We start from the raw sequence: 17,739 nt of genomic DNA on the forward strand, positions 1-17,739 counted from the left end.
TTATGGTCTAAATGATAATGAAAGACAGAATATGGAGCTAAATTGTAAACCTGATTTATGTTTTTATAAAAATCTGCATTTTTAAATCCAACTATCTTTATTTAACAAAGCATTTTAATAAACCCAGTTTCTACTTCACATGCACATTTACATGCACAAAACTACTTTTATCAGTTATGTTACTTTCATTCAGTTTCATATGCCATACCAACAACTGCCACTGTCCAGTTCCTCAAGGTCTAAGAATGGCACTGTAGACCAAAATTCTTCTCTTTTGCAAAATAAAAACTTTATTATAACTAACATGCTATACACAACCCCTCGCTCCACCTCCTCTCACACACACCGCCTTTATACAGTAGTGTTACACATTAGGACAAACCACCAATAAACAGTATTATTACAACAGATAAACATCTGCAACTTGTCATGCCATTTTGGCACGTGGTAAATTCAAGCATCTAAAGTGTACAGCACAGAACTTTCTTCATAATTTAACACTTTTGTAAAAATAAGTTATTAGTCCTAAAACTGAAATTCATAGTATTATAGAATTAACATATAAATGAAAATAATACATGCTGTAAGTTGTAAATGTAAGGAGAAAATAAAAAGGCAAAAAAAAAATGTTGGATAATTTTTTCTTCATTATTAGGAGTGTACTTCCTCTTCAGGCTCTGTAAAAATAACAGAAGCATAAATTACATATTTAGGAAAATATTTTGAATGTGTACAAAAAGAAACAAATTGTTAACTAATGTTAGAGAGGAACCTTGTTATTATTAACCTTGTTAGAGAGGAACAACACTAAACAATGTAAGAAAAATTTTATGCACTTGGTTGAAAAATAATATTACAGACATGATATTCAGGTCATTTTGTAAAATTCAAATACTGAACAAAAAGGTGACTTTAGACACTGTCACATTTCTGAATTATTATATTTCTTTAAATACCATTTATATTCTAATAATCTAAAACTGAATATATTAGGTGAATTTAAATTGCTATAAATTCTAAAGAAATGGCCTGGTTTAATAGATATTGATAATAAAATGATGCTCGTGTTAGCCACGTGTCAGTTACCTGTCCAGGTGCAGTAAACAGGCAGGTGAAGTGCAGGATGGGTAATCTCCACTGTGACTCTCAGACACTCTCTCTCTGCCCGTCCTCCTTCTTTCCCCACATATACTGCGTTTATGTACAAAGACTCAAGTTCAGTCTGTCCAGCTTCTCTTGTCGTCTCCTCTGTGATGTCTGGTGTCACTGCAGCTCTTTCTGTTTGCTTCTCTTGTCCTCTTTCACTGTCTGTCATCTCATCTTTTGCTTCACTTTGCAATACTGGAAACTGAGAATCTATTAAACAAACACATCTTTTTAGTATGGCTTGATTATACTAGGCTAGGGGACATGACACTTATTCTTCAATCTACAGTTTGTTACTAGATTTGCTTGTTCCTAATGCACAATTCTCTATTTTTTTCCCCCTGCAGTCTAACATTCCTGTGAAGTATAAAATAGGAACCTAATAGAAGGAATTTGAAGCAACTGGACCTGTTTCTCTTATAGACTGCACTAATTTACTAGCCTTGTTTTCCTAGGTCTTATTTTATTATTTTTTTACTGAAGATGATTGAAGAATGATATACTAGAAATCAGGTTTGCGTCTTTGTGCTGTTAGGGTTAAACTGATGCTGTTTCTGTTTTTCTGTGTAGTTAGCATGTATTGTGGAGTAACTTGTACTGTCCTGAGTGGTTATTGCATTATGCTCCAATTGTTTTGAATGACATGGTTGTGTTATTTGGACAGTATTCATGCCCCGGTATTCCCTACATTTCACTATTCAATTTCCCTTCATTACTCTGAAGTGTAGAAGTAGGGGAATGCTGCAGTTTAGAGTGAATAGAATAGAGTGAGCAGGTACGTAAGTGTGGGTCTGTCAATCATTTTTGCATTTAAACAATTAGGTAACTGTTTATTCTCATTAATCACGTAATGCATTTGCCAGTCACAGATTTGAACAAGCCGTGGCACTGAATCACCACTGGTAGATCACACTGTAAGACCATCTTAACACATGACCAAAGACTTCTTTTATGATGTGCAATTTTTTTTTCTGCAACAGCAAACTCGTGTTAGAAGTCATACAGTGTAAAACTTTAGTGTCATTGTTACCAAGTACAGCAGAATTTTATTATTAAAATCTCAGAGTGTGAGCACTGCTATGACACTCATCTAAAAGCCACCTATAGGAGGACAGCACAGGATGATGCAAAACTCATGATACAGCTAGAAATACGTTAGCAGTGATGGCAAAATGAAAATGAAACATGCTAATAGGCAGAAAAATCCTTATTACTTCAAGCACACTTTATCGCACAGTCTGTTACAGAATTCAAGAGGGATCATTTCATACAAGTAATAAACTTGTATGTAATAAACAAGTAAGTTGTTTGACAAGTAATAAACTTAAAGGTCTGATGTAATCACACTCTAAAACAGGCTTGACTAGATTAACTAGCTAGAGGTAGATGGAATCATGAATTTTTTATTGATATGTTTCATATCAATATTAAATATTTAATATCGATATTAAAATTTAAAATTATTGCCCCTTGTACACTTATACACAGCTTCATTCACCAATTGTTTTGCTGTTTTAACTGTGTCATGGCCTTTTGGACCAATTCAAAACTTGAAGTCTACAGCAATGTCCACTTGATCCCATTGGCTTCATCTTACAAAGTTCATTAAGCAGGGTATGGTCTTTAAGATGTTGACAAAGATGGTTTTGATAAAGTTACAGAAGACATGCAACGGTTATCTTGTATGTTGCACTACAGTATGTGTGACTTGAAACAAGGCCAGATTTCTTCACTTACTATTATTAGATATTTAAAAGTGACCTTAATAGACATAATTAACCCCATAACCTCTCATAGTTTATAACATGTACAGCCTACTCACTGCATGGATGTCCACTTCGGAGATTGCGAACGTTGGCTTCGCTTCCTTGTGGTACCTTGGACTTCACCAAAGCACAGACACTGTGTAGCTCTCTTCCTGCTTTGTCTGTCACTTCCTCTGTCTCTCTGGAGATGAGTGGTGTGAGAGTGGAACCCCCTGCAGCCCACTGCAGTTTGGGATGTGGAATGCCACCAGACAGGCACAAGGAAAACACCCCTACACCATCATTATTCCAGTTAACAGACAAGGATGCAGGGATGGAGGGAGCCACTGGGCAGAAAAGAAAGATCACATGAAAAGTTATCAAAACTATTTTAGTAAATAAATAAAACACAGTAAATGAATATGTTCGTGTAGTACAGCCATATTCACTATGACTCCACATTCATATTAACTTAAATCTGAAAGATTTGCTGAAAGAAAAGTATGGAAGGGATATAATGTATCAAAAACCAGTAGAAGAATTAATTCAGTCAATATATTACTAAAGACTACATTATTTAAAACTGAGACAAATCTATTTTTCTGAAAAAAAAAAAGGTTGTATAAAATACAGTTGCAATCTAAGAACATCTCCACAGTGAAGCATGGTGGTGGTAGCATCATGCTGAGCATTACCCTTGGCCTCTTGGTTACTTCTATGACTAATCTCCTCTTTATCCAGTTACTGGCTTTTGGTGGATGGCCTCCTGTATTCAGCCATAATCCCAATTAAGTACATTTCAGTTGTAGGTTACAGCAACACAAAAAGTGGAAAGGTTCAAGGAGGGTGGATATTTATGAAAGCCACTGTATGTCTGAATGTCCTGTTTCTACTTTGTTTACTTAACACCATTTGCATTACTCGTACACTCATAATGCACAGTATTAATTTTTTTGTTTTATTTGTTGATTTCTTTAGTACAGGCATCAATATACGATACAGGATCATAGCTGCTGATATCAGCCAATACCTATTTTGAGGTATATTGATGAAGAACGAGGTATTCATGTTTGATAACCCAAACTATTCCTACATGACAGATTGCATTAATGTGCACTGAGATTGCCTTACCAAAGTGAGAGTTTGTCCAGACTCGCTCTATTGGCTCGAGGAGGGAGCAGTGCTCAACTCTGCACACAATCTTTCCATCCTTATCTAAGTCCTTCAGCCCGTTCTCCACTTCTGTTAGCACAGCCATGGCCCTAAATGTCCTCAGCTGTGTCTGGATGGGCCCCCATACTTCCACCAGCCCTTCCTCTTTCTTAACTTCCCTCTCCCCATTGTTGCATCGCTTCAGCCATTTCACTGCAATGTCAGGAGGGTAGAAGCTTGTGATTCTACAGGCCAATGTTAACAGTCCCTGTTGTGGGCTTGATGGGTAGGGTGCGCAGCTGATTTCTGATACAGTGGGCTTCTTTATGAACCCTGGTACAAGGAGAAGAAAAGAAACTATATTATGAGCCATATTCGTATATTCATTTCTGTCATTAGCCCTGTTTACGTTCACCATTCTATCTTCTATTCTTCAGTTTTCAATTAGTTTTGCCATATATTATATATGTACTACTTTTATGTATAGAGCACCAGTTAAACAAATACATAAATAAATACATAAATAAATAATACATATGTTTTTACATACACTGCTGAATTTATGTAAGAATTTTTACATGTAAATATTAATCAAAAGTAAAAATATAAATGAATAATATATGATTTACATGACACTGGATATATGTAAGAAATTTTACACCTAAATATTAAAAGCAAACAAATAAATAAATAATGTGTTATTTATACACCAATTAATATACAGTATGTAAGAGGATTTATGCCTCAATTTACATATAAATAAATGATTAAATGATTAAACAAACACATAAACAAACAAACAAACAAATAAATAATGTGTTATTTATATACCAATGAATATACAGTAAGTAAGAGGGTTACACCTCAATTTAAATATAAATAAATAATTAAAAGATTAAACAAACCCACAAACAAATAAACAATTAAACAAAACAAACAAACAAACAATTTATGTGTTACTTACACACCACTGGATATATGATATATGTAAGAGGTTTCCTACTTTAATATAAATATATATTACAAGCAAACAAACAAACAAACAAATAAATAAATAAAGTGTTATTTACACATTAGTGTGAATATACATAAGAGGTTTTACACCTAAATATTAATTGAAAGCAAGCAAACAAGCAAACAAACAAATAAAATCTATTGTAATTTAATGTACAGTATATGTTTACAGAACATATTTACATACACTGATAGCTTGGATGCTTGCATGCTCTCACCTCTGGTCTTTCGTGTGATAGGCTGTTTGAGAGACATGTGATGGATGGTGACCCACACTGCAGTTCCTCCTGTCTCCAGCTCGGTCTTGGGTAACCTGCACTGGCTCCGGGCTGAGAAGAAGCCTTGGGCATTGGGACGTGGTGCTGCCAGGGCTGAGGGGACAGCCACGGGGCTCAGCTCTCCCCCCTCACAGAACCAGCGGAAGGTGATGACGTCTGGGTGGAAGTGGGAGGCCTCGACAGTCATTATGACAATACCTGGAAAAAGGATTGTCTGTTACTGACATTTGTGTGTGAGTGAGTGTGTGTGTGTGTGTGTGTGTGTGTGTGTGCCTCATACCTGTCTCTTCATTTGGCTCTGAGAGATGGATTTCTGAGACCTCAGGTGGTGCTACAAAAAAATGTATTAGTTAATTAATGAACAGTAATGCACACAGTCAAAAAAAAATAATAATAACAAGGGAATATGTATATGAAAACAATAGAAGAAAAACAATAAAAAAAATAGCTTGCTTGTTGAAAGAAAACTTACACTGTGTTTAAATATGCAATATAAAAACAAAAATTTAAAATGTTGTTTTAAAAGTTGCTTCCTTACACAGAACAGTAAACTTCTCTGACACTCTCTCCATCACTATCTTGTCCTTCCCTTTATAGGAAATCTGGCATTTGAAGACTGCCCCCTTGTGAACAGACAAGTTGGGGATGAAGGTGAAGGAGGAAAGGAGCTGTTTGGTGGGGCCGGTCGAGTGCACGGGCTTCCGCATATGCAGTTTGTAATAACCTCGAGCAGTAGAGGCCAGCAGAGGGGCTTTTTCTGACAATACTGATATACGGGATGCCCTTGGAGTGTGACTTCTTGAGCCATTGCTTTCTTCTCCACAGGAAGAGACACAGAGGGTGAATAATGGTCTGTTGTTAGTCCCAATATAAAATTTTCATACCATATTATATATATTATATATTTCTTTTTATATTTCCATATAATATATATATATACATATATATATATATATATATATATATATATATATATATATATATATATATATATATATATAGTTCTTTTTCTTTAATACCTGCTCTTTAACTGTCTGTGAGCTGCTGTGATAAGTGAATTTCCCCACTGTGGGATCAATAAAGTTTATCTTATCTTATCTTGTCCTATTGTTTGGCTAATGTTTTTCACAGTTTAGACATTATCATGATTCATTCATTTATCTTCAGTAACTGTCTTATCCTGGTCAGGGTCGCAATTGATCCATCAAAATATCAACAATATTCTGCTTTCATAATTCTTTAACATGGTTAATCATATACAGTACCTCCATAATTGAAATGGATCAGTGTCTAGAGTTCTAGCGAGAATGTAAACACCTTTGTCTCTCATCTGGGTGTGACTGAGGATCTGACTGCACTGATGCTTGTCTTGGTAGAGTGTGTGTGTTTTGTTGAACGCTAATTTATATACATGTACACACTCTTTATAATTAAATCACATATTAAATATTATTTTATCTCTACCTCTAAAGGTTTGTAGTGGGGAGAGTTACCTCTGTAAGATGTATCTACTATGGGGACATCGTTGAGAAACCAGGCAGTTTGGACTTGATCTGCTCTTCTTCCTTCTATGCTGATGGTGACCCGGCCTTTCTGTCCCACCACAACCCTCGGGGGCAGAATGATGCATGACACACTTAAACTTTTCTGCTTCTCTACAAGGAGTAGAGAGATATTTGGAGATGTTATAGCTTTTCAGTGTTAAGTCAAGGTGATTTTTTTTTTGTATAGAACAGGGGTGTCAAATATATGGTTCATCCATGTTCTAAATTAAAATCATCTTGTGGACCAAGAATTGTTGTTCTCTCGGCCGCTCCATTAGGGGTTGCCACAGTGGATCACCTTCCATTGTCTGTATATTGATTTGGCACAGATTTTATGCCAGATGCCCTTCCTGATGCAACCCTCCCCATTTATCCAGGCTTGGGACCCACACTGAGAGCGCACTGGCCTGTGTACCCCCTAGAGGCTGGGGTTGGCGCCCAAGTCTCAAACTCACAATCCTGAGTCCCATGCTCTACCAACTGAGCTAGCCAGATGCCATGGACTGTAACTGAATTGAAAGATTTAAAAAGAGCTGGAATTTGTTATTCCACTACGGGGCAGAATATAGCAATGAACTCATGGCCCTAAACTCAACTACTGACAAAATGTGTTATGTATTCATTAGCACGCTAAAAGTGTGACTCTGTAAATAGATATCTTTCCGAAACAACTCGAGTATTTCAGAAACTGGGTTTTTTCATGCACAACTCTAGTGTTTACACTGTATGATACGTAAAAAAAAAAAAAATCCAATGAGTGGCAGTTCTGCAGACAGAAATGTCTTGTTGATGAGAGAGGTCAGAGAAGAATGCAGAGTTGGGACCAAGTACGTCTCAAGTCTTGGCATTCAAGTCTCAAGTCAATTCTCAAGTCAAGACTAACAAGCACAAGTCAGGTTACAATTCCTTAACTTAGGTTTTCAGTCCTAAACAAGCCATAATGTGCTCTTTACCAAATTTAATGCCAGAGTAATAATTTGTATAGAAAAAAAAAATTCATTCACACCAGACCTATCAGTTCCTCTATTTTCTGTCCAGTTCTGTTTACTTATACCCCTGGGATACCTGAGAAGAACACAGAAGCAGAAAAACCCTGCCATGAAGGCAAAATCACGTAAACAACACAACTGCTATTCAACACAACTGTTACCAAACTTGAATTAGGCCAACAGTTTGAACACTGGCCTGTGCATCAGCGAAACACTTTGCAGATCCAAGATACTCATACAGATTAACTACAGATTGTGTGTGTATGAGATAGTGAGAGAGAGAGAGAGAGAGAGAGAGAGAGAGAGAATGTGTGAATAAGGGTATGCATGTGTGAGTGTGGTATAAGAGGAATAGGTCCTATGACGCATTGCAACAGACAGCACAAGGAAGCTAAGTTAAATAATAGCTAAAATTTTAAGTTCCTTTTGCATCTGATATTCTTGAGCCACAGGTTCTACATGTTGCAACCCTTTTGTTGTTGCAAACATCGTAATCTTTGTCTTTGTCTTCAGGAGCATGGCTCTTGAAAAAGTACCTCTGTCGTCAGTGAAAAAGCGGTCTTTCATCTTTGTCATTGTCTATGGAAAGCTGATTGGCTGCTTGAATGTTGACCCTGGAAATGAAGAATGGTGCTGATTTGCTAAAAATTAGAATAGTTAATATTAGAAAACTAGAAAATTAGAAAAAGTAACTGATAAATAATTCAATTAAATAATTGATTCACTGCCCACAGTTAAATGTACCATTTTTAATCTTTGGTTTTGAGAATCAAGTCTTTACAAGTCAAAGGGCCCGAGTCGAAGTGCAGTCAAAAGTCATAATAGTTGAGTCACAAGTCTTCTTTGATTATGTCAAGTTGAGTTGAAATTTGTGACCTGAGTCCAAGTCAAGTCCATGTGACTTGAGTCTGTAACACTGGAAGAATTGAACTGACAGGAAGGCTACAGTAATTCAAATAACCACTCTTTACAATTCTGGTGAGCAGAAAAGCATCTCAACATGCCAAACCTTGAGGTGGAAGAAGAACAGGACTCTGAGGCTACCCTGGGCATAGGCTCATTGAAACTACAGATCTTGATGTGTTATTGGTCTACTAAACTTGTTTTTTTTGGTCTGGCCCACTTGACATTGGACTAAGTGTAATGTGGTCTGTTGCCTAAAATGAGTTTGACACCACTAATCCCTGGTACAGAGTTTCATAACAGTCCAACCCCAGATGTCCGATGTCTGAATTGAGCTGTGGCAACACAAACTCTATAATGGCATGAAAAATTAGGAACATGTTTGTTCAGGTATGTTTGTTTCTCCATGCTATCTCACCATCTCTTCTCTTCCAGGAGAAGCCAAAACAAAGCAGAAGGACGAGTACCAGGGAGATGATCATCATTGCCACTGAGGCTTTTGCAGATTTAGTCAGAACAAGCTTCTGCACTGAGAAAGAAGCACAATAAACACTGATGAGAAGCCAATAGCCCTTTTACTTATTAAACATTACAAAAGACAATAAAACATGAAAAATCTCAACTTCTCCCAAACTCAGTCTTAACACTGTTCTCAATGCTGATGCTTTTCAGGAATCAGAGACAAAGATCATTAAGTGAAAATCACTTGACATGCAGTATATTTATGAAAGTTACCCAACGAATCAGCAGCTGATGGGTCAATGGAGCTCAAAGCTGGTTGAGATATGTGAGGTTGTTGAGCCACACACTGCACTTGTCCAGCTCTCTCTCTCTCCTCGATGCTGAGAGTGTGAAAACGACGCATTCTATATGTTCCATCATTGTTCTGTTGGATCTGAGGAGTCTCAGGCAGGACAGTGCCATTCCTGATCCACAGCACAGACACATTCTGTGGGTAGAATCCGTTGATTTCGCATGCTAAAGTGAGGGGGGATGAGCGCGAAGAGGATGGCACAACAGACACAGTGACTTTGGGAAGGACTGGAAGATAGGAAAAGCAGGAAGATTGAAAGAAATTAGGTCAGTCCAATTTTAGTGTCATTTCATCCCATGCCATACACACATCCAGTATGTAGTGAGTGATATATGAACATGTACATAAGATTAAGATAACATGAAAATAAAGCTGATAGCTGATAACAGGAGCTAACTTGTCTCAAGGATGTTCTGCAACATTAAAAGTAACTATAAACAGACTTATGACACACTGTTTTAACAAATAAAAAAAAAACTGTTAGCATTGGCAAATTGCTGTGGTATAAGAATAATAAAACAGAACAGGGCATGCTGGTCCAATAACATTCCAAAAACAGCATATCTTATTCCTCTTATACCACAGCATTAAAAAAAAAAAAAAACACAACAGCATATTTTTTAAAGATCTGTTTTTAGTTACTTTTAGTGTTGTGGAATGTCCATGATACAAGTCAGTTCCTGTTATCACTTGTTATAACAGCTATAAACAGGAGTTCACTCATTAATCTTTTCTTCTCTCTTGATGTTAGAAAGACAAAAGAAATTCAGACTTATCTTGTTAACCAGAAACTGTAATAAGCAAAGCTCTCTGTCCTGAAGACTCTCCCATGTCAGAAAACCTAAATAATATATGTTTTAATCTGTTTAAGTGACATGTCTGCCATACAAGTCCTTGTGTAAGCTGTTACTAGAAATGATTTGTCTCACACCCAACACTGATAGTGTCAGAGCTGCTGTTCATTTGAACGAACACCTTCTGCCACATTCAGAAGAGAGATTTCACCAGTGCTGTGATTTAATTAAGCAATATCACACGAGCAAGAGTGCGGTTATGCTGAATATCGGCACGGCTGTCATTCAGCTGTAGGCATGAGGCCACAGACCTTCAGTGTATCAACACGATTGGGAGTGTGATGTTGCTTTTATAGAATAATTTTATAAATAAGAAATTAGTATCTAGTAACTGACATTTTGGACACAATATGACCAAATAATTTGTTTATTTTGCTCTGTGAGTGGAAATAAATCCTGAAGAACCCACACTCACTAATAACTGAGCTAGCTGGCTCACATTGATTTGTACATTCCCGTTAAAGGTGCATCTGGTGAAATTGGCTTCCCTTCTTCCTTTCCATCTTTATCTGATAAGCTTTCATATTGTAAGTCAGAGGTTATATTCATGACAAATGTATCATTTATCACTGATGATATCACTAACACTACTGTAGTAACAGTTTCAATGGGACTGTTGCTAGAATTGGAATTGTACGTGGCGAACACAGAAATGCAGAATGATGTAAGCAGTGAAACGGCGCAATGCGGTTATACTAAATATAAGCACTCCTGGAATGCTGCTTGTCCAATCAAATTAGTGGACTGGAACCAACTGTATAATGGGCTATATTCTGCAGAGTAATGTATTAAGTGCATACAATTTAAGACATTAGCAATGTACAAGAGAAAAAAATCATTGGAATGTTGGTAAGGTTCCCTTTTTACATGTTCCTGCGAAAGATAAAAATAAAGTTAAAGTAACACCTCAAACACATAGACTGCAGTGATGACCCCCAGGCTATCAGTAATACAAGAAACTCACTGGTGATGTTTATTCTGAACTCTCTCACAAGTGGTTTCTCCAGAGTTTCATGGTTCACCACACAGGCATATGTAGTGTTTCGATCAGCAAGTTCAGGAATGAACACCAGCTGGCTGAGACCTTCATATAGACCATCCTCTGTGTGGTTTGTTTTGGCTTTTTGAGGAGCTCTGATCTCTTTGCCTGCTCGTGTCCAAGAGAATGTGATATTAGGAGGACTGAAGCCTTTCGCCCAACAATCTACTGCACTCTCTCGCCCCAACACCACCTCTGGAGAAGGCACGGATATGGACGGTGGAGCTGCGAATGAAGAAGAGTGAGATTTAGAAACATACTTGCACATTCGTGTATTATCCAATCAGCCATTTTAACTGTGGCATGGTTGCTGGTGCCAGACAGGCTGGCTGGAGTATTTCAGAAACTGTGGATCTCTTGGGATTTCCACACACAACAGTCTCTATAGTTTAGAATGGTGTGAAAAACAAACAAACAAACAAATCTAACTAGTGAGAAGTAGTTCTTTGATTGGAAACACCTTGTTAGTGAGAGAGGTCAGTAAGGAGAAACTGACAGAAGGGCTACAGTAGCTCAAATAACCACTCTTTACAACTATGGTGAGCAGAAAAGCATCTCAGAATGCACAACATGTCAAACATTTAGGTGGATGCTCTACAACAGCAGAAGTCCACATCAGGTTCCACTCCTGTCAGCCAAGAACAGGAATCTGAGGCTACATCTGGCCCAAGTTCACCGAAACTAGACAGCTGAAGATTGGAAAAAGATTATTTGGGTTACTGTAGACTTGCTGTCAGCTTGAACCAGTCTGGACATTATTCTCTGATCAACAAAGTTCTTCTACCCACAGAACAGTCACTCACTAGATGAGAAAGTAAGTGCTAAAAAGAAATTTTTTGTTTGTCCTGTAAGGTGTTTAATTGTCCAGGTCATTTTAAGTGACTGGACTTGTGGTAGAGCATAACCTAGACCTGATGAAGCTTCTTAGTTGAATGATGAAACATCTTCAAAATTCTACCAGAAGTCAAGTCGACATTACTTACTGCTGCTAGACATTATGTTATGTCTTTTCTTCTTCTCTATGCTTATAGGTTGCTTACAGGAATATAGATTTCATGGCTGAGTCCATAATTGGGATTCCGTTTGTGTACCACTGAAGTTAAATTCACAAATATGTATGTAATGTGTATTTAAAAGACACTATTCTTTTCCATGAGTAATCCATTATAGGTTATGAAAAAAATGTAAATTTTTTTTTGTTGGATGTCCCACAAAATTAACTCAACCCTGTTACCTGAACACATTCCCCCCGTGAAATATTTGGAATATTCCACAAGTCATCTGAAGATCAGGAGAAGGATAAAAATATGTTCTCTCATTCTTTTTGCATAAGTTGTAATATTGTGATATTGACTGACAAGGTCACTTTGAAAGTACAACCCTTTTACCCAATTTATAGATCAAAACTAAATTATGAAAAAAAAAAAACATTTCAACTAAATCATTAGAACATCCTTAATGTCTTCATGCCAATAGCATGGATGCTAGTTAACCACGTTTTGGTTATTTAGTGTATTTGCAAATTCTAAGCTAAAAAATTCCACCATGTTACTCATTTAAGAGAAAAATGCAGCTGCTGTCACCACATGTTTTAAAAAAGGTTTATTTTATTAAAAGTTAATTAATCGTTAAAAGGCAACCCAAATCATGGAATCATCCTCATGGCGATACGTAACTCCTGTAACTTACCCAAAATGATCAGTGTGACATTGTTGAAATAATTGGTCAGATTGCTCTTTACATGGCACTCATACACCCCCTGATTGTGTAGAGTAGCATTATACACTATCAGGGGGAAAAATCCACTGAGTCCACTGGCTGACAGAGTCAAGTGATGTCCACTTTCTGTTTGATTATTGGATGCAATGACGGATCCGTTGAAGGACCAAGTGACGTTGAGAAGTTCATCGTTGTCTGGAAGCTGAAACGAACAGGGCAGGACAGCAGAGGAGCTCAGATGCACAGATATCTCTGTGGGAAATACTGGGATGCAGAAGACAGAAATGGGCAGAGGTAATTAAACATCACTTACATACAAACCAGAATGTTGTAACAAAGGAATTACATAATGTTACAACAGTTATCAGAAGAAAGAGTCTGTGTTGACTGAATATTCTTCTTCTTCAATTGTTGATTGAGTGCTTTGTTAGTGTTTGTAGCTTGACTGAGTAATAGCCTAAAGGAAAAATGCACCCTGAATGACTTGCATATCAATATATATAACCAATTCCTGATGTCCTTTGGTACAAAAGATTTATTTTATGATTAAATTCATAAAATTTGACTTGTTTTGGTTTAAACTTTGGATAACAGTTTCCTACATTACCTACATGTTCGAATACCCGCTGAAATTTAGCCACTGGTTTATCTCAAACTAAAGAGAGTGACGCAGCGTGCTGCTTAGTCTTTAGTCTGTCCAGCTCTCTCATCTCCTCATCTGTACACTTTGCTCAGGTTCTAATGCTTTAACTTTCATGCTGTTACTGCTGTAATTGCCACGACACTGGTCATCTTGTAGATCACTGTATAGCCAAGAGTCTCTACTGTAACTCAGAAGCTCAGCATCATATGGCCGTGTTGCATCTGGAACTCTGTGAGTCCAACATTTGCAGTCTTCATTACTTCTATATTTGATTTCCCACTGAACATGGGAACATGGTGGGTGAGACAAGAAGCTCTTGAGTTTTTCTTTTTAGGAGCTAACAGTGAGATCTGATTGTTATCCAGTTATCCGGTTATGATGTTTGAGATTGTTGAAATTTGTTCTCTTATTAAACGCCATTATAACTGAGCTAGCAATGGCCCCATGTAACATCAGTGAAAATACCGAAAAATTGGCACCACAATCTTTAAACTCATTACAATTTCAATACATATATTTATTTAATGTGTTTTAGGGTGGAGTTTATCTTGAGTTTGGTGGAAATGATACCACTGTATCAGCATAGAGCTTGTTTAGTAATACTGCTATGTGGACTTATTTAACAAAAAGCAAGTGGTAAAAGACAACATTAAGTGAAAAATCAAAGGCATTTTTCTTCCACAGCTTGATGTATTTCTGAGTGAAACGGCATATTCGAGTTAGATTTCATCAGTTTCATCAGAATTTTTATCCATCAGATTTTCATTGGCATGCCATGTCAAACAAAACAAAACAAAACAAACAAACAAACAAAAAAAACCTTACAGTCAGTCATGTAGGACTGCTCGCCTCCAACATCACAGGCTCATTAGAGGAGGCAGCTGAAAATTTAAATTTAGTCCCAGGAATAGTCCCAGGAATAAGGCCAAAAAGCCACCAGCATCGGAGACAACCCCTCTCACCCATGCCATGGACTCTTCACTCTCCTGCCATCTGGCAGAAGGTACAGAAGCATCTGTGCCACCACCAGCAGACTCTGCAACAGTTTCTTCCCTGAGGCAGTCAGATTACTCAACACCCTGCTGCCTCCCAATGCTCATCTGGGCTAGTCAAACACCTAACAAAGTATGACTCAAAAACATTGCACAACTGCACTTTACAAAGCTGCGTCAGTCAATTTATATTTATGGAAGCCCGTTTTGCTGCCAGTATTGCTGCTATACCTATTGTTGCTACACTACAAAATAGTTTAAAGTTACAGCCCATGTTCTGTGTATTTATTGTCCTGTCCTGTATACTTATTCACCTATGTACTCATTGTTCTTTGTATTTATTGTTTTGTATATTTATTGTCCTGTACTTGTCTCACACTTTTGTACATTTGCACTTTATGTAGTCTTGCATGCTGTTACGTGTTGCACCATGGTCCTGGAGAAAACACATTTCGTTCCAAAGTATATAAGCTATATAGAGGAATTACAATAAAAACCCATTTGACATGACTTGAAAATGATATAAGCCTGTAGGTGCAGCCAGGACTAGTTACAAGTTAAAAGCCATGCTCTATTCCAATTAATATTCATGATTAACATGTTCCATAGTAACACTGTCAAATACGAAAATGTGACACAAATCATTGCACTTGTGAAAGATCATAGAGAAAGAAGAATTTTGTCTTTTAACTAATTTGTAAAGATGAATTGTGCAAAAACTAAACAAGACCATGAGCTAACAAGATTTTAAAGTCTAATTTGTTTCCAGGTTGTCTTTAATACAAACACACACACACTTTGTGATCATAAATACATAATCTGACTCACAGTAGCATTTAACAATAATGCCCAGTTAAAGCCTGATTCATAAAAGACATGAGAGTTGTTTTTTATATGATTTTTTACAATGCTATTTGCACACTGTTCAGTACAAGTGATAACTTCCTTTCAGTTGGATTAACCAACATCAAGATAAGAACCATTAACCTCTGTCTTTCCATCATTCGTTTTTGTTATCTGATCATCTATCATAAAGAAGGGATGTAATAAGTCCTTGACTTAATGCCAAGTGCAATTACTCCGTCATACTCTTATGTCTTACCGACAAATATTTATTGTTCTGGTCATTTATTAAACTAATGAAAGACACTCATTTTTCTGTCCAAGACATATAGTTATTCTTCTTGCATTTGTTTAGTAACATTTACTATGAAAACCTGAGGTGTGATGTAAAATAAAAGGATAAAGCAGGAAAATTAATTCTTTTCCATGTTGAGTTGAAAGAAAAACATTGAGAAGTCTGATTGAGAAAAAATGATGAATGTCAACTAATTGAACTTTCAAACATGAGACCAAATCAAGAGTTTGTAAGTATTGCTTCAGTCCTGTGCTAGATCAGTGAACTTTTACAGTTGAGAATGATTTGATGGTGTGTTGAATATACTTTTTGTAACCACTGATAAGGGAGTCAATGAAGGAGCTACATGCCAAGAATCAAGCGAACATTTGCAGACTTAAGATGATACGATAGAGCAGCAACATGGGGCAAAAGTGATTACAGTGGAAAAATACAATGGAAAAACTAAAATGAAATGAAACTCATTCTTGGATACAAAAACTGATATAGCAGTTATAACATGATACTTTATGTCTGCTAAAGAAAATTGGAAGCCCTTCCATATAGTATATACAAGGTCACCATGATCCTAGTTGTCATCATGAGGGTAGTAATGTTGTTAAAGTTTGCACGTGCAGTATGAGTATGCAAATAAATTATTCTTAAGTTCAAACTGCGATATGTATGTATCATATGCACATAACATATAATTACATGTTTCATTTCATGCAAGTTTACCTAACATATGCTTGCTAGTTAGCTAGCAAGATAAAAAAACAAACAAACAAACAAACAAACAAACAAACAGATAAATAGTATATATGGCTGATTTGTCACAGTATTATCTGTCAGAGATCTTTTTTTACACTTAGACAGGTTCTGATGGTCAAACTGGATAAGATTTCTACACACTTTACACAGTTAAATTAGTAGACATTAGTAAACATGTATATTGAAGTGCATTGCCACTGACTGTGATTGACTTCACAGAGAACTGAGTGATTACTGGTCATGCTGCTGCATGCTAATATTCATACTTTGATATAGACACTCCCACAAATCTCACCTAACACTGTCTTACCTGTTTGATTTAACCAGAACAAAATGATCATTGCATTCGCATACTCACCCTGCTTTATTTGGCTCAGGACACAGAAACACAACAGGACTTTAAACTTCATGACCCTTCACTGCTCTGTGGACGCATGCCTTATCAACAACTTTTTTTACTCCCTCTCTCTTAGATAGTGACACATGCTTTTATAGTGAGACGAGACAGTGGGCGTTTTTGGAGTGGGCAGAGAATCAGAACCCGAAAAGAGGAGTGAACAAACTGCATATGTAATGATCACTCTTCCCAGAACACAAATGGAGAGTCAGGAGATGGAGGCTAAATGGAGAGAGAGAAGGAGAGAAAGAAAGAAGGAAAGAAAGAAAGAAAGAAAAAGAAAGAAAGAAAGAAAGAAAGAAAGGGAGAAAAAAAAGAAAGAGACAGAGAGAGAAAGAGAAAGAAAAAGAGAGAGACAGAGAGAGAGAAACAGAGATTTTAGGAGGTCACTTAAAATTCAACCTGGCCGCTATCCAGCATTTTAGGCTACTTTATATTCACAGTGTATAGTGACCCAGCTGAAATCCTCGTTCACTGGTGACCTCACAGTGATTAATTACATGTCAAGTCCCAGTACAGCAGAAAAATTACTGTAACTTCCATAAAGGCCTGAGCAAGGAGGAGAAAAACAAGTCAAAGAAAGAAGGGGTGTGTTCACACCTGAACATCATTCACTAGTCCT

General features: G+C 36.9%; 1 protein-coding gene across 1 annotated transcript; it reads right to left on the minus strand.

The window, feature by feature from the left end:
* Positions 1-264: 264 nt before the first annotated feature.
* Positions 265-17,214, minus strand: si:ch211-180a12.2 (uncharacterized). Its single transcript, XM_026915644.3, has 13 exons — positions 17,079-17,214; positions 13,168-13,461; positions 11,404-11,703; positions 9,507-9,812; positions 9,190-9,300; positions 6,829-6,990; positions 5,874-6,149; positions 5,616-5,666; positions 5,276-5,533; positions 4,023-4,376; positions 2,969-3,238; positions 1,087-1,356; positions 265-677 (listed from the first exon to the last, which is right to left on the minus strand). The coding sequence occupies exons 1-13, from the start codon at positions 17,128-17,130 to the stop codon at positions 652-654; spliced, it is 2,730 nt and encodes a 909-aa protein (XP_026771445.3). The 5' UTR covers positions 17,131-17,214; the 3' UTR covers positions 265-651.
* Positions 17,215-17,739: the final 525 nt, after the last annotated feature.

The sequence above is a fragment of the Pangasianodon hypophthalmus genome, chromosome 12 (assembly GCF_027358585.1).
Source record: "Pangasianodon hypophthalmus isolate fPanHyp1 chromosome 12, fPanHyp1.pri, whole genome shotgun sequence".
In the NCBI taxonomy this organism is placed as follows: domain Eukaryota; kingdom Metazoa; phylum Chordata; class Actinopteri; order Siluriformes; family Pangasiidae; genus Pangasianodon; species Pangasianodon hypophthalmus.